General features: G+C 41.7%; 2 protein-coding genes across 2 annotated transcripts; both read left to right on the top strand.

Moving 5' to 3' along the window:
* Positions 1-15,235: 15,235 nt before the first annotated feature.
* Positions 15,236-20,491, top strand: LOC129350357 (protocadherin alpha-C2-like). Its single transcript, XM_055016605.1, has one exon. It carries the CDS (start codon positions 16,597-16,599, stop codon positions 19,006-19,008), a length of 2,412 nt encoding a protein of 803 aa, XP_054872580.1. The 5' UTR covers positions 15,236-16,596; the 3' UTR covers positions 19,009-20,491.
* A 2,258-nt stretch (positions 20,492-22,749) lies between these two features.
* Positions 22,750-26,308, top strand: LOC111577462 (protocadherin alpha-C2-like). The gene has a single exon (XM_023283757.3). It carries the CDS (start codon positions 23,674-23,676, stop codon positions 26,080-26,082), a length of 2,409 nt encoding a protein of 802 aa, XP_023139525.3. The 5' UTR covers positions 22,750-23,673; the 3' UTR covers positions 26,083-26,308.
* The last annotated feature ends 18 nt before the right edge of the window (positions 26,309-26,326 follow it).

Here is a 26,326-nt window from a genome sequence, read left to right as displayed (position 1 = left end):
GACTGGTGTCTACAAGTTGGATGTATGCACAATTGGGGATGCTTCTGCTAGTGGTTTTACAACACTCTGGCACTCACTGTACAAAATTCGTCATACAGATCTGTTGTGCGTAATTGCGGCTTGGAAGTGCGCGACTTTACTACAGGGAGAGACTGCATATGGAACAGAGACCTGATGGTTGTAAAGACAGTCACCAGTGTAAAGCAGACAGCGGTGTATTGGGTGCACCCAACACAGAAACAGAGCACAAGTTGTTGTAGAAAACACTGACGTTTAGATTGTTTACATGTTCAAATGGCGAAGTGAGCCCTGTCTGTGGATTAGAACCTGTAGTCTGGCTCACAATGACTGATGCAAGAATTTTCTAAAGTTAACCACAGTAACATATCCAAGCAAACCAATCAATATCTTCAATGTCTTAGAGACTGAAGGAGAAAACATGAATCAGCTAGATGTGACTAATAATAATTGCCTTGACAAATACAGTAAACAAAACATAGCTCAAAATTCTATGTTCACAATATGCATAAAATGGTGGTTGAACATAACAGAATGAAGCTTAGCGACAATCTCAGACTTACAATAATTATTTTTACTTTTTCTCTCCCTCTCTGTCCTCCTCACTCATTGCATCACCTGACTGAGGGTGTTCTTTCCTCAGTTAAATAATCAGTTTTTGTCTTAAACCACAGATGGGGATAAAATAATAGAAGAACCCAACCCATTCACTGAGTGGATCTGGTGGCTCTGCTATGCTGTGAGGGGCATTTTCTGGCTTTGTTTTGGGCCCACTTGCCCCCTTCGAGTGAAGGGTCACTATAAATAAGTACAAAATCATTCAAAGTGATCATCTTTATCCTACGAAGATAAGTTCTATTCTTAAAAGAGTTACTGTTGGACAGATTAAAGGCTCTGATCCATAAACAGAGCTCCCTTGGCAGGTGTCTTTAAGAATGACAATGCACCTATCTGGAGGGCACAAGGGGCCACTAAATCGTTTGATGGGCATGAATAATGTGAAATGTATTCTATGACCTTCACAGACACCAGATCTCAACCTGATGGATCATGTGTGGGAGATTTTGGATGGTTGTGTTAGACAGTGCTCAACGTTTGGAAGAATGATGTTCATCCCTCCAGGTGAATTCCAGAGACTCAATGAATCATTGTGCTTTGAAGCTGTTCTGCTGCTGTCAGCTGTCATTTCAGTGTTAGGTTAATACATCTCCCATCAACCTCCATCCATATCTTTAGCATCATTCTTCAACCCTGTGACACCACCAACAAGACTCCTCCGCAGCTCAGGCCTTAAAATGATAATGCCACAGTGGGATCTAATCACCAAAGAATCCTCACATATTTATTCATCTTCAGACCTTGAGTTCATTTATAGGCGCCAACTGGACCAGAGCTGTTCGTCCGCTAAGAAAGTCGACCACCTTTTGAAGATGCTGATGAACAAGGACAGAAAGATTTTTTTTAAATAAAGTCATGTCTGTCCATTGTAAAACTGCATTGAGTCTGAGCAAATATATTTCTGACTCAAATCCAGCTGTGTTTTCTGGCAGGCCTCATTGTGTGTGTCAAAGAATTTAAATTTTTTTTAAGCCTTTCTCTTATTTGAGTCTTCCCCAATTGAGGGATATTCATAACAACATTTTTTGTTAGGCACACTGCATTTTATGTTTCTACTCCACTACATTTCAGCCAGTCTTCTGTAGAAGTCCGAGACGAGACTTTAAGAGGTGCAATCTCTGTGCACCTCTTTTCAGACAAACATGTTTACATTTGAATCCAGGTTATGATTTTATTTTATTTTTTGGGGACTTTGCAGGCCACAGCAAGGTGTAAAAGTTAACCCTCATCAGTACACCAGGGGTGTATAACTTGTCATATCTTTTTATTTGGAAGATGGATTTTTCAGTCCCTTTAGGTAGTTGTCACTCACCTAGTTGCCATCATATACACCAAAGCTTATTTGATTCCAACCAGGTTTGTGGTGCATATATATAAAAACACGTTTGGGGTCCATGTGGACCCCAGCCAGACTTTGCATTTATCCATTATCTGTACACCGCTTAATCCTAATTAGGGTCGTGGGGAGGCTGGAGTCGATTCCAGCTGACTCAGGGTGAAGGCAGGGGACACCTGGGACAGGCCTACATATAGAGACAAATAATCACACTCACATTCACACCTACGGGCAATTTAGAATAATCAAATAACCTCATCATATTTTTGGAATGTGGGAAGCGGCCAGAGAACCTGGAGAAAAGCCACAGGGAGAACATACAAACTCCATGCAGAAAGAACCCAGGAAGGCTGGGACGCGAACCGGGGATGTTCTAGCTGCAAGGCGAAAGTGCTAACCCCATGCCACTGCGCGCGCGCACACACACACACACACACACACACACACACACACACACACACACACACACACACACACACACACACACACACACACACACACACACACACACACACACACACACGAGAGAGAGAAAGAATAAAGACGAGTGAATCCTTATACATGTTATTGTCCTGAAAAGCCATATTTGATCTTAGCCACAAACCTGGCTGTAAAATAATCACTGTACTATGTACAGTTTTTGTCACATGGTGTCACTGTTGACCACTAAAGCGTAGTACATCTCCTTCCATAAAGTCATGACACACCCATTTATAAAGGGTGCAGAACACACAGCTTTCTGGAAGATATGCTTTCATTTCTAAACTAACAACAGATTTTATATTTTCTTCTTTATATAAGATTTACCAAACACATTTTGTCAGACCTTAAAAGTCTTCAGAAACACCAAAGTCTTTTTGAATCTGTATTGATTCCCTGCAGAGGAAAAGATGCCGTTTTGGACCACAGTCTTTGTCTTGTGCGCAGCATGGCCCAGTGCTTTGTCTGTGACACGGTACTCCATAGCCGAAGAGATGGACAGGGGCTCTGTTGTGGCTAATCTTGCTGCAGATTTAGGACTTGACCCTGGAGGTTTGGCGCAACGAGAGGTAAAGCTTGATATTTTCACCAACAAAAAATATCTAGATTTTAACAAAAAGACAGGGGAACTGTATATCGTTGAAAAGATAGACAGGGAATATCTCTGTCCGGCGAAACCAACATGCTTTTTAAAGCTTGATGTTATCATAGAAAGCCCCTTGCGTATCTTCAACATTGAGCTTGGAATAACGGACATAAATGATAATGCTCCACATTTTCGACGAGATAGAGTAGAGCTCGACGTTTCAGAATCGGCGACACCCGGTGAGAGGTTCTCTCTGCCCAATGCTGTAGATCCAGATGTTGACATTAATACAATTAAAACGTACAAGCTCAGTGTGAGTGAACATTTCACCATCGAAATTCAGACAGGCAGCGATGGAACTCAGTATGTGGATTTGGTGTTGACCAAGTCTTTAGACAGAGAGGAGAATGCTGTTCATAATTTAATACTGACTGCAGTGGACGGAGGTGTCCCTGTGCGCTCTGGAACTGCCAATATTATAGTTAGAGTACAGGACACTAACGACAATCCTCCTCGGTTTGATAAGCAAATTTATACCATTAACATGACAGAAAACAGCCCCACAGGAGCCTTAGTGATGAAGCTTAACGCTACAGATCTTGACGAGGGTCTGAATTCAGAGATAGTGTACTCATTTACCCTTTACACGTCAGAAAAAACACAAGATGCGTTCGCACTGAATCCTAACACAGGGGAGATAACTGTGAAGGGAACGATAGACTATGAAGATATGAAATTTTATGAAATGCACATTGAAGCCAGAGACAAGGGGGCGCATCCTTTGCTGGGGCAGTGTAAAGTAGTCGTTCACGTGACAGACATGAATGATAATTATCCAGAAATCACCATACAGTCTGTTAAAAATACGTTAGATGAGAACATACCGGTAGGAATTGTCATTGCGCTGGTAGGAATAAGTGACAGAGACACTGGTGATAATGGAAAAGTGAGTCTATCTATACACCAGCCCATGCCTTTTATTCTTAATGAATCATCAGATAGACCCATGCATTACAAGCTTATAGTGTCAGAGCCTTTGGACCGCGAAACAGTCCCTGAATATGAAATCATGCTGATTGTAACAGACGCAGGAAAACCTCCTTTATCTGACAATGAAACAATAACTGTGCATCTGCTGGATGTTAATGATAACGCTCCACAGTTCCCTCAGTCATTTTATACCATACGTGTCATGGAGAATAACGCACCTGGAGCCTTGCTCAGCTCTCTCACTGCGTTTGACCCTGACCTCCATGAAAACCAGTATCTGGTTTACTTCATATTAGAGAAGGAGATAGCCAACACCTCCATGTCCATGCTGTTCTCCATCAATCCAGAGAACGGGAACCTTTACGCACTGAAAACTTTTGATTATGAGATCGAGAAGGAGTTTCTGTTCCACATTGAGGCCAGAGACTCTGGATCTCCTCCTCTCAGCAGCAACGTGACAGTTCACATCATCATTGTGGACCAGAATGACAACGCTCCGGTCATTGTGTCTCCGTGGCGAGCGCACGGCTCGGTGGTGGAGGACAAGATCCCCAGATCCACCGATAAAGGCTCCCTGGTTGCCAAGGTGATAGCCTTGGACACGGACTCAGTGCACAATTCTCGGATCACCTACCAGTTTCTGCAGGTGACTGACGCCACCTTGTTCAGTCTGGACCAATACAACGGAGAGATCCGGACCATGAGGATGTTCAGTTACAGAGATCCACGCCACCAGAGACTGGTTGTTGTTGCCAAGGACAACGGGGATCCTGCTCTGTCTGCTACAGTCACCATCAAGCTGTCCACAGTGGAGACTGCAGTGAAGGCCTACTCTGACATGACTGAGGTGCCTCTGGAATATGACATCTTCTCTGACCTCAACCTGTATTTGGTCATCGGTCTGGGCTCCGTCTCATTCCTGCTGCTCATCACCATACTGGTCACCATCGTGCTCAAGTGTCAGAAGCCCAAACCCAGCAAAGCTGCTCCTCCCAGCAGGAACAGTGTGATCAGTGAGAGGAACTCCACTGTGGCAGATTCCACTCTGGTCTCCAATGATGCCTACTGGTACAGTCTGTTTCTGGCAGAGACCAGGAAAGGAAAGCTGGTGGTCAGACAGCCTGTACCAAAGGGCTCCAGATACATCGTGTCCAGTATACCGAGAGGGACAGGACTGACAGAGACTAGTGACTCAGCAGCTTCCACTCTGCAGGTATGCCACCAATTTGCACTTTTATGTCTCAATATATGTAGTTTGCATGTGAAATATTTATGGTGAAAAGATTGTCTTTTACTTAAATGTATGCATTAAGTACCAATTTGAAGAAAAATCATCAGTGGTCTGAAATCAAAGAGTTAATTTAATATATGATACAATGACGGCTAGACCGTTAAAGAGTCAAGCCGTGGCGCTGTTGACTCGAAAGAAAAAACAGGCCACAAACGTAATGACAGTACAGCAGTGGGCGAGACACCGAAAGAAAAGAACGCGGCGTGGTGCTGAGAGTCGCACTAATCGCAGCATCTTGGCTGTTATTTGCAACGAAATCTCTGGGAATGACAACGGAAACATAAGACATCACCAGGGTTTTTTTGTTAATTTTTTTTAAGCCAGCTGTATTTTATGGGCTGATGTGCTTCCAACAGTGAACACACACATAACAGTGGGGCCCGTTATAACAATGGAGCCACACAAAAGGTACGTTTCGCTCGTTGTTCTTTTATCAGTCGTTCATTATGTATCGACTTCAGTTAGTCATTATTCCATACCGGAGGAAATGAAAGAAGGATCCGTAATAGCAAACCTTGCCACCGATCTAGGCTTGGACGTAAAAACGCTAAATAAGAGGAAAATGCGAGTTGATATCATCGCTAACAAAAAATATCTGGATGTGAACAAAGAGACTGGTGAGCTGTACATCGTTGAGAAGATTGACAGAGAATATATCTGTAACACAAAAATGACTTGCTACCTAAAACTGGAGGTGATACTAGAAAACCCATTACGAATTTTTAACATAGAAGTAGAAATTTTAGACATGAACGACAACGCCCCACAATTTCGCAGAGACGCCATACATTTAGACATATCTGAAGCGACGCCAAAAGGAGAGAGATTTTCTCTCAGCAATGCAGTCGATCCTGATGTAGGAAGCAACTCAGTAAAAACATATCATCTGAGTGAAAGCGAACATTTTAACATCGAGGTTCAAACGGGAAGAGACGGGTCAAAGTTTGCCGATTTGATCTTGACGAAGGCTTTAGATCGAGAGAAGCAGGCTGTTCATAATTTAATACTCACAGCTGTAGATGGCGGAACACCTGCTCGTTCTGGCACTGCCAGTGTAATTGTTCATGTTTTAGACACAAATGATAATGCCCCAAAATTTGATGAACAAAATTACAACATTAAAATAATGGAAAATGCGCCCATAGGAAAAGTTGTAATGCACCTCAATGCAACAGATTTAGACGATGGGACAAATGCTGATCTGACATACTCATACAGTTTATACACATCAGAAAAAACACAAGAAACATTTAATCTGAATTCTGTCACTGGGGAAATTACTGTAAAAGGAATGTTGAACTTTGAAGATTTCAAGATTTATGATATGGAAGTTATAGCAACTGATCAAGGAGCCAACAGTTTATCAGGACAATGTACCATAAAGATTCTAGTTGAAGACATGAATGACAACCACCCAGAAATATCCATTAAATCATTTCAGAGTCCAGTCAATGAAAACATAGAATTAGACACAGTGATAGCTGTAATCAGTGTCAGTGATAAAGACTCAGGTGATAATGGAGTGGTGGATCTTCATATTCCACAAAATATGCCTTTCAAACTGAGGGAGTCCTCTGATAACTATTATCAATTAGTAGTTTCACAGCCATTAGATCGTGAGAAAGTCCCAGAATATGACATCACCTTCACTGTCACAGACAGAGGCTCTCCTCCTTTATCTGACAATGAAACTATGACGTTAGAGCTGCTGGATGTTAATGACAATGTCCCACAGTTCCCTCAGTCATTTTATACCATACGTGTCATGGAGAATAACGCACCTGGAGCCTTGCTCAGCTCTCTCACTGCGTTTGACCCTGACCTCCATGAAAACCAGTATCTGGTTTACTTCATATTAGAGAAGGAGATAGCCAACACCTCCATGTCCATGCTGTTCTCCATCAATCCAGAGAACGGGAACCTTTACGCACTGAAAACTTTTGATTATGAGATCGAGAAGGAGTTTCTGTTCCACATCGAGGCCAGAGACTCTGGATCTCCTCCTCTCAGCAGCAACGTGACAGTTCACATCATCATTGTGGACCAGAATGACAATGCTCCGGTCATTGTGTCTCCGTGGCGAGCTCACGGCTCGGTGGTGGAGGAGAAGATGCCCAGATCCACCGATAAAGGCTCCCTGGTTGCCAAGGTGATAGCCTTGGACACGGACTCAGTGCACAATTCTCGGATCACCTACCAGTTTCTGCAGGTGACTGACGCCACCTTGTTCAGTCTGGACCAATACAACGGAGAGATCCGGACCATGAGGATGTTCAGTTACAGAGATCCACGCCACCAGAGACTAGTTGTTGTTGCCAAGGACAACGGGGATCCTGCTCTGTCTGCTACAGTCACCATCAAGCTGTCCACAGTGGAGACTGCAGTGAAGGCCTACTCTGACATGACTGAGGTGCCTCTGGAATATGACATCTTCTCTGACCTCAACCTGTATTTGGTCATCGGTCTGGGCTCCGTCTCATTCCTGCTGCTCATCACCATACTGGTCACCATTGTGCTCAAGTGTCAGAAGCCCAAACCCAGCAAAGCTGCTCCTCCCAGCAGGAACAGTGTGATCAGTGAGAGGAACTCCACTGTGGCAGATTCCACTCTGGTCTCCAATGATGCCTACTGGTACAGTCTGTTTCTGGCAGAGACCAGGAAAGGAAAGCTGGTGGTCAGACAGCCTGTACCAAAGGGCTCCAGATACATCGTGTCCAGTATACCGAGAGGGACAGGACTGACAGACACTAGTGATTCAGCAGCTTCCACTCTGCAGGTAGGAATCCAGTGTACACATCACCCGTTACATTTATTCTTCATCAATATTAAATGACTTCTCAATGTATTGTTACAGAGTTACAACATTTCATCAGTTAGTTTCAAACACAACAATTCAACCACTAGCTTTAGCAATATACTACCATTCAAAAGTTTGGGGTCACTTGGAAATGTCCTTATTTTTGAAAGAAAAACATTTTTTTTCAATGAACATAACATGAAATTAATCAGAAATACAGTGCAGACATTGTCAATGTGGTAAATGACTATTCTAGCTGGAAGTGGCCGATTTTTAATGGAATATCTACATAGCGGTAAAGAGGCCCATTTCCAGCAACCATCACTCCTGTGTTCTAATGCTGCATTGTGTTAGCTTATCGTGTTGAAAGACTAATTGATGATTAGAAAACCCTTGTGCAATTATGTTAGCACGTGGAAAAAAAATGTGTGTTTTCATGGAAAACATGAAATTGCCTGGGTGATCCCAAACTTTTGTAAGGTAGTGTATATGAAATGATAATGCATTTTTGTGTCACGCTGAAACTAATAATAGTCTATGTTTGTGGAGGTTTGTGTTAAACTTATACAACACTGCAAAGCCTGAAGGGTGGCGCTGTTTTCTAAGAATGTCAGGTCACTGACGCCATGACAGTAAATCGCTGTCACTGGTGCATATGGTAAAACAACCGGACAGTTCCGTGGTGCTAAAACGCCATTCATAGCATGAAGTCGTGCATTGGGCTGCCAAACAATTTCGAGGATAAAAAGTCTTCTCTATGGCTGGGATTAAGAGCATTACGGAAAAATTCAAGATTTCTGAAAACCTACATTTAATTGCTTGATGTGCTAAAATCCTGCATGTAACAATGGGTCCTGTTGTAATAATGGCGTCGGGGACAAGGTACGTGCAGCTCGTCATTTTTATTCTTTTTCATTTCGTTCAACAAATGTCGACCTCGGTGACTCATTACTCCATACCCGAAGAGATGAAAGAAGGATCAACAGTCGCAAATCTTGCTTCCGATCTCGGCCTAGATGTAAAAACACTGAATCAGAGGAAAATGCGTCTTGATATCATCGCTAACAAGAAATATCTGGATGTGAACAAAGAGACTGGTGAGCTGTACATCGTTGAGAAGATTGACAGAGAATATATCTGTAACACAAAAATGACTTGCTACCTAAAACTGGAGGTGATACTAGAAAACCCATTACGAATTTTTAACATAGAAGTAGAAATTTTAGACATGAACGACAACGCCCCACAATTTCGCAGAGACGCCATACATTTAGACATATCTGAAGCGACGCCAAAAGGAGAGAGATTTTCTCTCAGCAATGCAGTCGATCCTGATGTAGGAAGCAACTCAGTAAAAACATATCATCTGAGTGAAAGCGAACATTTTAACATCGAGGTTCAAACGGGAAGAGACGGGTCAAAGTTTGCCGATTTGATCTTGACGAAGGCTTTAGATCGAGAGAAGCAGGCTGTTCATAATTTAATACTCACAGCTGTAGATGGCGGAACACCTGCTCGTTCTGGCACTGCCAGTGTAATTGTTCATGTTTTAGACACAAATGATAATGCCCCAAAATTTGATGAACAAAATTACAACATTAAAATAATGGAAAATGCGCCCATAGGAAAAGTTGTAATGCACCTCAATGCAACAGATTTAGACGATGGGACAAATGCTGATCTGACATACTCATACAGTTTATACACATCAGAAAAAACACAAGAAACATTTAATCTGAATTCTGTCACTGGGGAAATTACTGTAAAAGGAATGTTGAACTTTGAAGATTTCAAGATTTATGATATGGAAGTTATAGCAACTGATCAAGGAGCCAACAGTTTATCAGGACAATGTACCATAAAGATTCTAGTTGAAGACATGAATGACAACCACCCAGAAATATCCATTAAATCATTTCAGAGTCCAGTCAATGAAAACATAGAATTAGACACAGTGATAGCTGTAATCAGTGTCAGTGATAAAGACTCAGGTGATAATGGAGTGGTGGATCTTCATATTCCACAAAATATGCCTTTCAAACTGAGGGAGTCCTCTGATAACTATTATCAATTAGTAGTTTCACAGCCATTAGATCGTGAGAAAGTCCCAGAATATGACATCACCTTCACTGTCACAGACAGAGGCTCTCCTCCTTTATCTGACAATGAAACTATGACGTTAGAGCTGCTGGATGTTAATGACAATGTCCCACAGTTCCCTCAGTCATTTTATACCATACGTGTCATGGAGAATAACGCACCTGGAGCCTTGCTCAGCTCTCTCACTGCGTTTGACCCTGACCTCCATGAAAACCAGTATCTGGTTTACTTCATATTAGAGAAGGAGATAGCCAACACCTCCATGTCCATGCTGTTCTCCATCAATCCAGAGAACGGGAACCTTTACGCACTGAAAACTTTTGATTATGAGATCGAGAAGGAGTTTCTGTTCCACATCGAGGCCAGAGACTCTGGATCTCCTCCTCTCAGCAGCAACGTGACAGTTCACATCATCATTGTGGACCAGAATGACAATGCTCCGGTCATTGTGTCTCCGTGGCGAGCTCACGGCTCGGTGGTGGAGGAGAAGATGCCCAGATCCACCGATAAAGGCTCCCTGGTTGCCAAGGTGATAGCCTTGGACACGGACTCAGTGCACAATTCTCGGATCACCTACCAGTTTCTGCAGGTGACTGACGCCACCTTGTTCAGTCTGGACCAATACAACGGAGAGATCCGGACCATGAGGATGTTCAGTTACAGAGATCCACGCCACCAGAGACTAGTTGTTGTTGCCAAGGACAACGGGGATCCTGCTCTGTCTGCTACAGTCACCATCAAGCTGTCCACAGTGGAGACTGCAGTGAAGGCCTACTCTGACATGACTGAGGTGCCTCTGGAATATGACATCTTCTCTGACCTCAACCTGTATTTGGTCATCGGTCTGGGCTCCGTCTCATTCCTGCTGCTCATCACCATACTGGTCACCATCGTGCTCAAGTGTCAGAAGCCCAAACCCAGCAAAGCTGCTCCTCCCAGCAGGAACAGTGTGATCAGTGAGAGGAACTCCACTGTGGCAGATTCCACTCTGGTCTCCAACGATGCCTACTGGTACAGTCTGTTTCTAGCAGAGACCAGGAAAGGAAAGCTGGTGGTCAGACAGCCTGTACCAAAGGGCTCCAGATACATCGTGTCCAGTATACCGAGAGGAACAGGACTGACAGAGACTAGTGACTCAGCAGCTTCCACTCTGCAGGTAGGGGAAAATGTCAATTAAACTTGTTTTATGCATATATATGATTATTCTTTGAGTATTTCCAGCAAACATGGGCATAAAAAAATATCTGAATCAAAAGCTTTCTGAAAACACATTCTTTGGATACTGCAAAATAGGCAATAACAGCTTTGCATTATTTTCAAGATCGGCAGCTTGTCCAATCAAATGAATAAAAACATGTTAAACTTAAATTCATGACTGTTTTATGTTTTTAAGTAGAGACACACATATTGACTTAATATCACTAGTAGTCACAATTGACATCATTTAAATATTGCTCTGATTCTGTGATTAAAAACTAGATAAAATCAGTAATACATGCAATGTATGACCTTTTCAAAAGAATTTTTTTTCTTACTTTTTAGCTTATGTTAGACATTTACTAGTCATTACACAACTGTGTTGACTCCATGTGGCAACATCATTGATCAAAGTTCATTTCCCATATTTTAATGGTTTTACTCACAGGTCAGTGCATAAAGGGCAATTCATATTGTAATGAATATTTACACTGATAAGATATGATTTAACAAGGATGTAATTAAAATGTAATAAAAATAGCACATTTAAATACCCATTAAAACACTACAACAACAAAAAACTAATTTAAAAATTCTGTGTTTTTTCCTCACAGACCCAAAAGAAAATTAGGAACAAAACACAAACAAAAACAAATGTCAAGTAGTTGGTACCACCTTTTCTCTTCATCATATTTGATTTTTTGATAATTCATGAGATGCAAAGGTTAATACACGACTATTCACGTCACTGCTCTCCACAAATACTCTCAGTGATGAGGTCATCGTTCTCATGATCATTGGAGGCTGGCGAGGCAGACTCATTCGACACAAGCCTATTATCGTAACAGTACAAAGAAATTATTTTCCTTTAAGACCCTCGTTGCGTTTGTTTCCTGAATTAAATGATGGTTTCCCCTTGCATCTCACGCAGTAGGCAAAAACCTGCCGTGCACTTGGCTTCAAATTTGTCATTTATAAGAAAAAAACCCCGAAGACTTCATGTTCCGCTTTATATGTTCAGAGTTGACATATCTGTATCACATCAATGATTATTTCCAGGAATATTTGCAGAGTGATACATTTTAAGTTCACATCTAATCAGCAATTTGATTTTCAACGCGTTAAATGTTAAACAGTCTTCTAAAATACAATAGGTGGCACTGTTTGCTATGTTAATCCCCAGGAGTTGCACGCCTTGACAAAGAATTGTTGTCAGTGGGGCAGAGCTAGGAATCCGGGGAGCTTCCTGGTGATGAAATTCTACTCCCCCTTTTTCTTCGTCCACAAATCTTTGGGAATAAATTATGAATATGTTAGAGATCAAAGCCTTGGAATGAAATTTAATCACCAAAGGAGACGTACATTACATCGGGTAAATTTTAGTGCACGCAGACAGGAATGCCGCTTTTTCTAACAATGGAGTCGTGGAAGAGGTACGTGCTCGTTGTTCTGATGATGTTTTCTTTTGTTTATCAAATATCAACTTCAGTGACTCATTATTCGATACCTGAAGAGATGAAAGACGGATCCGTTGTCGCAAATCTTGCTACCGATCTCGGCCTGGACGTAAAAACACTGAATCAGAGGAAAATGCGTCTTGATATTATCGCTAACAAAAAATATTTGGATGTGAACAAAGACACCGGCGAGTTGTATGTTGTAGAGAAGATTGACAGGGAATATATTTGCCCTACAAAGTCATCAGCGTCTTGTTATCTGAGACTGGAGGTTATACTAGAAAACCCATTACGAATTTTTAACATAGAAGTAGAAATTTTAGACATGAACGACAACGCCCCACAATTTCGCAGAGACGCCATACATCTGGACATATCTGAAGCGACGCCAAAAGGAGAGAGATTTTCTCTCAGTAATGCAGTTGATCCTGATGTAGGAACGAACTCAGTAAAAACGTATCATCTGAGTGAAAGTGAATATTTTAATATCGAAGTTCAGACTGGAAGAGAAGGGTCCAAATTTGCGGATTTGATATTGAAAAGGGCATTAGATCGGGAGAAGCAGGCTGTTCATAATTTAATACTCACAGCTGTAGATGGAGGAACACTTGTTCGTTCTGGCACTGCCAGTGTAATTGTTCATGTTTTGGACACTAATGATAATGCTCCTACATTTGAAAAAGCCAATTTGAGTGTGAAAATAATAGAAAATTCTCCAATTGGAATTCTTGTTATTGATCTCAATGCAACAGATTTAGATGAAGGATCAAATTCTGATCTGACATACTCATACAGTTTATATACATCAGAGAAAACTCAAGAAACATTTAATCTGAATCCCTCCACTGGAGAAATAACAGTGAAGGGAATGTTGAATTATGAAGACTTCAAGATTTATGACATGGAAGTTATAGCAACTGATAAAGGAGCCAACAGTTTATCAGGACAATGTACCATAAAGATTCTAGTTGAAGACATGAATGACAACCACCCAGAAATATCCATTAAATCATTTCAGAGTCCAGTCAATGAAAACATAGAATTAGACACAGTGATAGCTGTACTCAGTGTCAGTGATAAAGACTCAGGTGATAATGGAGTGGTGGATCTTCATATTCCACAAAATATGCCTTTCAAACTGAGGGAGTCCTCTGATAACTATTATCAATTAGTAGTTTCACAGCCATTAGACCGTGAGAAGGTCCCAGAATATGACATCACCTTCACTGTCACAGACAGAGGCTCTCCTCCTTTATCTGACAATGAAACTATGACGTTAGAGCTGCTGGATGTTAATGACAATGTCCCACAGTTCCCTCAGTCATTTTATACCATACGTGTCATGGAGAATAACGCACCTGGAGCCTTGCTCAGCTCTCTCACTGCGTTTGACCCTGACCTCCATGAAAACCAGTATCTGGTTTACTTCATATTAGAGAAGGAGATAGCCAACACCTCCATGTCCATGCTGTTCTCCATCAATCCAGAGAACGGGAACCTTTACGCACTGAAAACTTTTGATTATGAGATCGAGAAGGAGTTTCTGTTCCACATCGAGGCCAGAGACTCTGGATCTCCTCCTCTCAGCAGCAACGTGACAGTTCACATCATCATTGTGGACCAGAATGACAATGCTCCGGTCATTGTGTCTCCGTGGCGAGCTCACGGCTCGGTGGTGGAGGAGAAGATCCCCAGATCCACCGATAAAGGCTCCCTGGTTGCCAAGGTGATAGCCTTGGACACGGACTCAGTGCACAATTCTCGGATCACCTACCAGTTTCTGCAGGTGACTGACGCCACCTTGTTCAGTCTGGACCAATACAACGGAGAGATCCGGACCATGAGGATGTTCAGTTACAGAGATCCACGCCACCAGAGACTGGTTGTTGTTGCCAAGGACAACGGGGATCCTGCTCTGTCTGCTACAGTCACCATCAAGCTGTCCACAGTGGAGACTGCAGTGAAGGCCTACTCTGACATGACTGAGGTGCCTCTGGAATATGACATCTTCTCTGACCTCAACCTGTATTTGGTCATCGGTCTGGGCTCCGTCTCATTCCTGCTGCTCATCACCATACTGGTCACCATCGTGCTCAAGTGTCAGAAGCCCAAACCCAGCAAAGCTGCTCCTCCCAGCAGGAACAGTGTGATCAGTGAGAGGAACTCCACTGTGGCAGATTCCACTCTGGTCTCCAATGATGCCTACTGGTACAGTCTGTTTCTGGCAGAGACCAGGAAAGGAAAGCTGGTGGTCAGACAGCCTGTACCAAAGGGCTCCAGATACATCGTGTCCAGTATACCGAGAGGGACAGGCCTGACAGACACTAGTGACTCAGCAGCTTCCACTCTGCAGGTATGGCAAAATGTCAATTGAAATTGTTTTATACACATCTATGCCGAAAGCATTTCTATCAAATAGAGCTACAAAGCCATCTGTGAATCACAACATTTGGTAACAGATATGAAATACTGCAGTGTGGAACATACACGCTTAGTACTCTTTTCAAGATCTTTCGATGTATCCATCACATGTATACAAACCTAAAATTTGCATCTATAATGTTGTATGTTGCTGAGTACATAAGCAGATCGACCATATTCATACCAATATTACTCAAAATTGATAACCTTACATTATTTAAACATAATTTTGAGTCTTTGCTTTAAACTTATTGTTGATCCAACACCATTATAGATGCTAATATTATATTTAAAATGTTCATTTGATAAATTGACATTTTTAAAACTAAATATATGACTGAGTAAATTACAAGCAATTCCCAATAACTGTCACATTTGTTGCAATTTCGAAGAAACAAATTTTTTTTTTGAAGTGGCAACTATGATTCTCTTGTATACAAAGCAATTTGGTGGATTTTTGTTATTCTAAAATTGATGTAAAGGAGCTGCATCAATTAATTATTTCAGAGTGAATTATCAGTTTTTCCCCTCAACTTCTGAAAATTATGTATGTGATTCCCATTCTTTCCAGTGTATTATTAACAGTTTCCCACATTGGCACTTTTACACAGGGTAGCAATGAATGATGAATAGAAGCACAATTTCAAGAAAATATATAATCATCTTCGTCAGAGAAACACAACTTGAATTTAATTCTGTTAAAAGAACAAGTAACCCACTTCAGAGAGAGCGAAGAAGCTGAAGAAAAAACTGAAATCTAACCTCCACACCAACAAAACAAGATGACTAAAATAACTTCGATAGTGTGCTGGCTTTTATATCTATACCTTATCAATATTCTGTGACATTACGTTTTATAATGTAAACATATCTAGGGTGACAAAGCGTCGTCATTTAGTCTCATTAGCAACACCATAGTCTCAGTATCTTTAGTAATATTTGCAATGGTTATCCAATATGATTTAGAACTGAAACAAATAGAATAGAATTTTATGAAGCTTCATGTTAAACAGTTTTGAGAAACCTAAGGGGTGGCGCTGTTCCGTTAGTAAAATGCCAGTCCATGAACGTAATGACAGTGTAACGTTGTCATGAAGTGACCGTGAAAAAAGGAACAGCTCCGTGGTGCTGAAAGTCCACTGCCAAAACGCGCTCACACGTATCGCCACGAAATATGTTTGGGATTAAAGCTATACATATGACTGGATCGAGGATGGAGCAACAAAACTGAATATTGACGGATATATAAATTTTATGGTTTGAAGTGCAGTGAATCCTCTTATAGGAATAAGGCCCGCTCTAACAATGGAGTCTTGTAAGAGGTACGTGCTGCTCGCTCTTCTTTTTTCTTTTGTTCATAACATATCGAGCTCAGTCACTCATTACTCGATACCCGAAGAACTGAAAGAAGGATCAGTCGTTGCCAACCTTGCTACCGATCTCAGCCTGGACGTTACAACACTAACAAAGAGGAAGATGCGTCTTGATATCATCGCTAACAAAAAATATCTGGATGTGAACAAAGAGACTGGTGAGCTGTACATCATTGAGAAGATTGACAGAGAGTATATTTGCACAACGAAATGGTCGTCGTCGTGTTATCTTAAACTTGAAGTAACACTAGAAAATCCAGTGCGCATTTTTAACATAGAATTAGAAGTACTAGACATGAACGACAACGCCCCACAATTTCGCAGAGACGTCATACATTTAGATATATCTGAAGCGACACCAAAAGGAGAGAGATTTTCTCTCAGCAATGCAGTTGATCCTGATGTAGGAACAAATTCAGTAAAAACATACCATTTAAGTGAAAGTGAATATTTTAATATTGAGGTGCAGACTGGAAGAGACGGGTCGAAGTTTGCCGATTTGATCTTAAGAAAGCCTTTAGATCGGGAGAAGCAGGCTGTTCATAATTTAATACTCACAGCTGTAGATGGAGGAACACCTGCTCGTTCTGGCACTGCCAGTGTAATTGTTCAGGTTTTGGACACAAATGATAATGCTCCTACATTTGATAAATCTATCTACACTGTTGAAATCATGGAAAATTCTCCTATTGGGAGTCTTGTTATTGATCTCAGTGCAATAGATTTAGATGAAGGATCAAATTCTGATCTGACATACTCATACAGTTTATATACATCAGAGAAAACTCAAGAAACATTTAATCTGAATTCTGCCACTGGAGAAATAACAGTGAAGGGAATGTTGAACTATGAGGATTTCAAGATTTATGATATGGAAGTTATAGCAACTGATAAAGGAGCCAATAGTTTATCAGGACAATGTACCATAAAGATTCTAGTTGAAGACATGAATGACAACCACCCAGAAATATCCATTAAATCATTTCAGAGTCCAGTCAATGAAAACATAGAATTAGACACAGTGATAGCTGTAGTCAGTGTCAGTGATAAAGACTCAGGTGATAACGGAGTGGTGGATCTTCATATTCCACAAAATATGCCTTTCAAACTGAGGGAGTCCTCTGATAACTATTATCAATTAGTAGTTTCACAGCCATTAGACCGTGAGAAGGTCCCAGAATATGACATCACCTTCACTGTCACAGACAGAGGCTCTCCTCCTTTATCTGACAATGAAACTATGACGTTAGAGCTGCTGGATGTTAATGACAATGTCCCACAGTTCCCTCAGTCATTTTATACCATACGTGTCATGGAGAATAACGCACCTGGAGCCTTGCTCAGCTCTCTCACTGCGTTTGACCCTGACCTCCATGAAAACCAGTATCTGGTTTACTTCATATTAGAGAAGGAGATAGCCAACACCTCCATGTCCATGCTGTTCTCCATCAATCCAGAGAACGGGAACCTTTACGCACTGAAAACTTTTGATTATGAGATCGAGAAGGAGTTTCTGTTCCACATTGAGGCCAGAGACTCTGGATCTCCTCCTCTCAGCAGCAACGTGACAGTTCACATCATCATTGTGGACCAGAACGACAACGCTCCGGTCATTGTGTCTCCGTGGCGAGCTCACGGCTCGGTGGTGGAGGAGAAGATCCCCAGATCCACCGATAAAGGCTCCCTGGTAGCCAAGGTGATAGCCTTGGACACGGACTCAGTGCACAACTCTCGGATCACCTACCAGTTTCTGCAGGTGACTGACGCCACCTTGTTCAGTCTGGATCAATACAACGGAGAGATCCGGACCATGAGGATGTTCAGTTACAGAGATCCACGCCATCAGAGACTGGTTGTTGTTGCCAAGGACAACGGGGATCCTGCTCTGTCTGCTACAGTCACCATCAAGCTGTCCACAGTGGAGACTGCAGTGAAGGCCTACTCTGACATGACTGAGGTGCCTCTGGAATATGACATCTTCTCTGACCTCAACCTGTATTTGGTCATCGGTCTGGGCTCCGTCTCATTCCTGCTGCTCATTACTATACTGGTCACCATCGTGCTCAAGTGTCAGAAGCCCAAACCCAGCAAAGCTGCTCCTCCCAGCAGGAACAGTGTGATCAGTGAGAGGAACTCCACTGTGGCAGATTCCACTCTGGTCTCCAACGATGCCTACTGGTACAGTCTGTTTCTGGCAGAGACCAGGAAAGGAAAGCTGGTGGTCAGACAGCCTGTACCAAAGGGCTCCAGATACATCGTGTCCAGTATACCGAGAGGAACAGGACTGACAGACACTAGTGACTCAGCAGCTTCCACTCTGCAGGTATGGCAAAATGTGAATTGAAATTGTTTTACACACATCTGTGCCTATAGGATTTCTATCAAACAGACCTACAAAGCCATCTGTGAATCACAGCATTTGCTAACAGATATTAAATACTGCAGTGTGGAACATACACGCTTAGTACTCTTTTCAAGATCTTTCGATGTATCCATCACATGTATACAAACCTAAAATTTGCATTTATAATGTTGCATGTTGTAGAGTACAAAAGCAGATCAACTATATTCATACCAATATTACTCAAAATTGATAAACTGATATTATTTAAACATAAGTAGGAGTCTTTGCTTTAAACAGTTTTTTCAATCCAACGCCATTGTAGACGCTAATATCATATTTAAACTGTTCATTTGATAAATTGACACTTTCAAAACTAAATATATGACTGCATAGGTTGCAAACAGTTTTCAATAACTATCACCTTTGTTGCAACTTCAAACTAATAAAAACTCTTTTAAGTAGCAACTATGATTCTCTTGTATACAAGGAAATTTGGTGTGTATGTGTTATTCTGAAATTAATGTGAAGGAGCTGCATCAATGAATTATTTTAGACTGAAATATCCTTTTTTTTCTGAACTTTTGAAAATTATGTATGTGATTCCCATTCTTTACAGTGTATTATTAATGATTTCCCACTTTGGCACTGTCACTCGGGATAGCAATGAATGATGAATAGTAGTTCAACTTCAAGATAATATATAATCATCTCAGCAGAGAAACACAACTTGAATTTAGTTCTGTTAAAACAACAAATAACCCATTTTAGCAAAGAAGCTGACAAAAAAACTGAAATCTAACCTCCACATCAACAAAATAAGATGACTAAAATAACTTTGATAGCGTGCTGGCTTTTATATCTATACCTTATCAATTTTCTGTGACATCACGTTTTATAATGTAAGCATATCGAGGGTGACAAAGCGTCGTCATTTAGTCTCATTAGCAACACCACAGTCTCAGTATGTTTAGTAATATTTGCAATGGTTATCCAATATGATTTAAGACTGAAGCAAATAGATTAGAATTTTATGAAGCTTCATGTTTAACAGTTCTGAAAAACCTAAGGGGTGGCGCTGTTCTGTTAGTAAAATGCCAGTCCATGAAGCGAATGACAGTGTAACGTTGTCATGAAGTGATATCGTGAAAAAGGAACAGCTCCGTGGTGCTGAAACTCCACTATCAAAACGCGCTCACAAATATCGCCCCGAAATATCTTTAGGATTAAAGCTGTGCATATGTTTGGATCGAAGATGGAGCAACAAAGCTGAATATTGACGGATATATAAATTTTATCGTTTGAAGTGCGGTGAACCCTCTCACACGAATGAGGCCCGCTGTAACAATGGAGTCTTGTAGGAGGTACGTGCTGCTCGCTCTTCTTTTTTCTTTTGTTCACAAAATATCGAGCTCAGTCACTCATTATTCGATACCGGAAGAACTTAAAGAAGGATCAGTCGTTGCCAATCTTGCTACCGATCTCAGCCTGGACGTAACAACACTAACAAAGAGGAAGATGCGTCTTGATATCATCGCTAACAAAAAATACCTAGATGTGAACAAAGAGACTGGTGAGCTGTATGTTGTTGAGAAGATTGACAGAGAGTATATTTGCAATACGAAAGCATCGGCATCTTGCTATCTAAAACTCGAAATGACACTTGAAAATCCTTTACGAATATTTAACATTGAAATAGAAGTATTAGATATGAACGACAACGCCCCACAATTTCGACGAGACGCCATACATTTAGATATGTCTGAAGCAACGCCAAAAGGAGAGAGATTTTCTCTCAGCAATGCACTTGATCCTGATGTTGGAACGAATTCAGTGAAAACGTATCATCTGAGCGAAAGTCAATATTTTAATATCGAGATTCAGACGGGAAGGGATGGATCGAAGTTCGCTGAACTGATCCTGAAAAAGGCTTTAGATCGGGAGAAGCAGGCTGTTCATAATTTAATACTCACAGCTCTAGATGGAGGAACACCTGCTCGTTCTGGCACTGCCAGTGTAATTGTTCATGTTTTGGACACAAATGATAATGCTCCTACATTTGACAAATCTATCTACACTGTTAAAATAATAGAAAATTCTCCCATAGGAAGCCTTGTTATTCACCTCAATGCAACAGATTTAGATGAAGGTTCAAATTCTGATCTGACATACTCATACAGTTTATATACATCAGAGAAAACTCAAGAAACATTTAATCTGAATCCCTCCACTGGAGAAATTACTGTGAAGGGAATGTTGAACTATGAAGATTTCAAGATTTATGACATGGAAGTTATAGCAACTGATAAAGGAGTCAATAGTTTATCAGGACAATGTACCATAAAGATTCTAGTTGAAGACATGAATGACAACCACCCAGAAATATCCATTAAATCATTTCAGAGTCCAGTCAATGAAAACATAGAATTAGACACTGTGATAGCTGTAATCAGTGTCAATGATAAAGACTCAGGTGATAATGGAGTGGTGGATCTTCATATTCCACAAAATATGCCTTTCAAACTGAGGGAGTCCTCTGATAACTATTATCAATTAGTAGTTTCACAGCCATTAGACCGTGAGAAGGTCCCAGAATATGACATCACCTTCACTGTCACAGACAGAGGCTCTCCTCCTTTATCTGACAATGAAACTATGACGTTAGAGCTGCTGGATGTTAATGACAATGTCCCACAGTTCCCTCAGTCATTTTATACCATACGTGTCATGGAGAATAACGCACCTGGAGCCTTGCTCAGCTCTCTCACTGCGTTTGACCCTGACCTCCATGAAAACCAGTATCTGGTTTACTTCATATTAGAGAAGGAGATAGCAAACACCTCCATGTCCATGCTGTTCTCCATCAATCCAGAGAACGGGAATCTTTATGCACTGAAAACTTTTGATTATGAGATCGAGAAGGAGTTTCTGTTCCACATCGAGGCCAGAGACTCTGGATCTCCTCCTCTCAGCAGTAATGTGACAGTTCACATCATCATTGTGGACCAGAACGACAACGCTCCGGTCATTGTGTCTCCGTGGCGAGCGCACGGCTCGGTGGTGGAGGAGAAGATCCCCAGATCCACCGATAAAGGCTCCCTGGTTGCCAAGGTGATAGCCTTGGACACGGACTCAGTACACAACTCTCGGATCACCTACCAGTTTCTGCAGGTGACTGACGCCACCTTGTTCAGTCTGGACCAATACAACGGAGAGATCCGGACCATGAGGATGTTCAGTTACAGAGATCCACGCCACCAGAGACTGGTTGTTGTTGCCAAGGACAACGGAGATCCTGCTCTGTCTGCTACAGTCACCATCAAGCTGTCCACAGTGGAGACTGCAGTGAAGGCCTACTCTGACATGACTGAGGTGCCTCTGGAATATGACATCTTCTCTGACCTCAACCTGTATTTGGTCATCGGTCTGGGCTCCGTCTCATTCCTGCTGCTCATCACCATACTGGTCACCATCGTGCTCAAGTGTCAGAAGCCCAAACCCAGCAAAGCTGCTCCTCCCAGCAGGAACAGTGTGATCAGTGAGAGGAACTCCACTGTGGCAGATTCCACTCTGGTCTCCAACGATGCCTACTGGTACAGTCTGTTTCTAGCAGAGACCAGGAAAGGAAAGCTGGTGGTCAGACAGCCTGTACCAAAGGGCTCCAGATACATCGTGTCCAGTATACCGAGAGGGACAGGACTGACAGAGACTAGTGATTCAGCAGCTTCCACTCTGCAGGTAGGAGACACTTTTGTTGATCTAACGTCAAAAGTATTTTTAACAGTATACACAAGTTGTTTATTATCAGACGGTTTAAAACTGAATATAGGACTTCGTAATTTGCAAATATTTCTCAATTACCGTTGCCTCGGTTGCAACTTTGAACAAATGCAGACTGGTAATGGCCCAGCTATTACTAGCTTGTATGCAGGAAAATTTAGTGGGGTTTTCTCTTAAAATTGGTCTGTCGACCATTAGGTTACCATAGTAATTATGAGCCACCTGCATATATAAATTGCTTCAGAGTAAAGTACCCATATTTTATTCCCAACTTTCAAAAAGAAAAATATACAATGGCCTTTCTTTACAATGTATTATTCGTGGTTTCGCACATTGTCACTGCTACTCAGCAAAACGTTGAATAAAGAAAGCAAAAAAACTCCAAGAAAACATATATTTACCTTGGACAGAAGGACAGCATTAGATTTTATTTGTGTGAAAATGTCAAATAAGTCACTTCAAAGACAAAACGTGTTACATGAAAAACCTAAAGTTTAGCATACATTGTAATCAAATGAGATGATTAAGAAACTTTTCCCTTTGTGCTCAAGCATATGTTATGGTTCGGGCTGACTTCTGGAACACGACAGAAAATATATTTTCCTATAAGAAACATTAAGAAAATAGTCCGTTTCGTGCACGTAGAGGCGCTGTTCCTCTGTCAGACATGCATATGTGGCGTCACGATCGCCGTGACATTCATCATTTCATTAGACGGCAGAATCGAAACGAACAGCTCCTGGTGCTGAATGAGTTCGGATTTTTGGAATTTTTAGGTTTCCGCAAGTACATTTAGTTTGGGATTTTAACTAACCCGTCGTGTTCGTTTGAAATTCTGCGCGAATGGGTTTGAAATTACACTGAGAAACACAAAGATCTGGGATAACAATGGAGGTTTTTATCAATTCTGGACACTGGAAAAGGTACGTGTCGGCAATTCTGTTGTTCTTTGCCACCTTAAATTCCACTTCAGCTGTAACACACTATTCTGTTCCCGAGGAACTCGAAGAAGGCTCTGTCGTCGCAAATCTTGCTGGAGATCTGGGACTCGATGTAAAGACATTAGTAGAACGGCAAATGCGCTTAGAAATAATTGCCAACAGGAAATATCTGGACATGAACAAAGAAACAGGGGAGCTGTACATTGTTGAACGAATTGATCGAGAGTCTCTCTGCCCCGCCAAGACGTCATGTTATCTGAAAATGGAAGCAATAATCGAAAACCCCAAGCGAATATTTTATATCGAGCTAGAGATACTGGACATAAATGACAATGTACCTCATTTTAGAAGAGACACGATCGATTTGGATATTTCAGAAGCTACGCAGGCTGGTGAGCGTTTTTCTGTGAGCAATGCAGTTGATCCAGACGTTGGTTCAAACTCTGTGAAAACATACCACTTAAGCGAAAGTGATTTTTTCACTATAGAAATTCAAACGGGAAGAGATGGGTCAAAATTTGCCGATCTGATCCTGAAAAAAAGGTTAGATCGGGAGAAGCAGGCTGTTCATTATTTAATACTTACAGCTGTAGATGGCGGTGTGCCAAGTCGATCTGGCACTGCCAGCGTTATCGTTCATGTTTTAGACACAAATGACAACGCCCCTAAATTTAAAGAAGAGAACTATCAAGTCAGTGTATTAGAAAACTCTCCCATTGGAAGTCTTGTTATTCATCTGAATGCAACAGATTTAGACAAAGGGTCAAATTCTGATTTAACGTATTCATACAGTTTGTATACATCGGAGAAAACGCAAGAAACATTTAATTTAAACCCAAATACAGGTGAGATTACTGTGAAAGGAGTATTGAATTATGAAGATTTACGAATTTACGAAATGGAAATTATAGCGAACGACAAAGCAGCCAGTCCACTGTCAGGACAATGTAAACTCAAAATTCTAATCGAAGATATGAATGACAACCACCCAGAAATATCCATTAAATCATTTCAGAGTCCTGTCAATGAAAACATAGAATTAGACACTGTGATAGCTGTACTCAGTGTCAGTGATAAAGACTCAGGTGATAATGGAGTGGTGGATCTTCATATTCCACAAAATATGCCTTTCAAACTGAGGGAGTCCTCTGATAACTATTATCAATTAGTAGTTTCACAGCCATTAGATCGTGAGAAAGTCCCAGAATATGACATCACCTTCACTGTCACAGACAGAGGCTCTCCTCCTTTATCTGACAATGAAACTATGACGTTAGAGCTGCTGGATGTTAATGACAATGTCCCACAGTTCCCTCAGTCATTTTATACCATACGTGTCATGGAGAATAACGCACCTGGAGCCTTGCTCAGCTCTCTCACTGCGTTTGACCCTGACCTCCATGAAAACCAGTATCTGGTTTACTTCATATTAGAGAAGGAGATAGCCAACACCTCCATGTCCATGCTGTTCTCCATCAATCCAGAGAACGGGAACCTTTATGCACTGAAGACTTTTGATTATGAGATCGAGAAGGAGTTTCTGTTCCACATTGAGGCCAGAGACTCTGGATCTCCTCCTCTCAGCAGCAACGTGACAGTTCACGTCATCATTGTGGACCAGAATGACAACGCTCCGGTCATTGTGTCTCCGTGGCGAGCGCACGGCTCGGTGGTGGAGGACAAGATCCCCAGATCCACCGATAAAGGCTCCCTGGTAGCCAAGGTGATAGCCTTGGACACGGACTCAGTGCACAACTCTCGGATCACCTACCAGTTTCTGCAGGTGACTGACGCCACCTTGTTCAGTCTGGACCAATACAACGGAGAGATCCGGACCATGAGGATGTTCAGTTACAGAGATCCACGCCACCAGAGACTGGTTGTTGTTGCCAAGGACAACGGAGATCCTGCTCTGTCTGCTACAGTCACCATCAAGCTGTCCACAGTGGAGACTGCAGTGAAGGCCTACTCTGACATGACTGAGGTGCCTCTGGAATATGACATCTTTTCTGACCTCAACCTGTATTTGGTCATCGGTCTGGGCTCCGTCTCATTCCTGCTGCTCATCACCATACTGGTCACCATCGTGCTCAAGTGTCAGAAGCCCAAACCCAGCAAAGCTGCTCCTCCCAGCAGGAACAGTGTGATCAGTGAGAGGAACTCCACTGTGGCAGATTCCACTCTGGTCTCCAATGATGCCTACTGGTACAGTCTGTTTCTGGCAGAGACCAGGAAAGGAAAGCTGGTGGTCAGACAGCCTGTACCAAAGGGCTCCAGATACATTGTGTCCAGTATACCGAGAGGGACAGGACTGACAGAGACTAGTGACTCAGCAGCTTCCACTCTGCAGGTATGACAAAAGTTAAATTCACTCTTTATTTTTTGTGGTACTTCACGTTCAATTCATGGTCATTTAGTATTTGAGACTATGACGTTCCAAAGCAAGGATGAAGGGGGAAACAAATCAACCAACATATTTTCTTTCAGTATTATGTGCAACAGCCACTTACACTGACCTGCCATTACGCTAAAACATGATTGCTTTAAAAAAAAAAAAAAAAAAAAAAAAAAAAATTTTAAAACACATCATCCTGTAACTT

Source organism: Amphiprion ocellaris, chromosome 13, assembly GCF_022539595.1.
Source record: "Amphiprion ocellaris isolate individual 3 ecotype Okinawa chromosome 13, ASM2253959v1, whole genome shotgun sequence".
Lineage (NCBI taxonomy): Eukaryota > Metazoa > Chordata > Actinopteri > Pomacentridae > Amphiprion > Amphiprion ocellaris.
Note: the sequence above shows the minus strand (reverse complement) of the source record. Positions and strands in the feature narration are given on the sequence as shown.

Coding starts and splice junctions, on each gene's coding strand:
- LOC129350357 (XM_055016605.1), top strand. CDS start 16,597: ATGGAGTCTTGTAAGAGGTACGTGCTGCTCGCTCTTCTTTTTTCTTTT.
- LOC111577462 (XM_023283757.3), top strand. CDS start 23,674: ATGGAGGTTTTTATCAATTCTGGACACTGGAAAAGGTACGTGTCGGCA.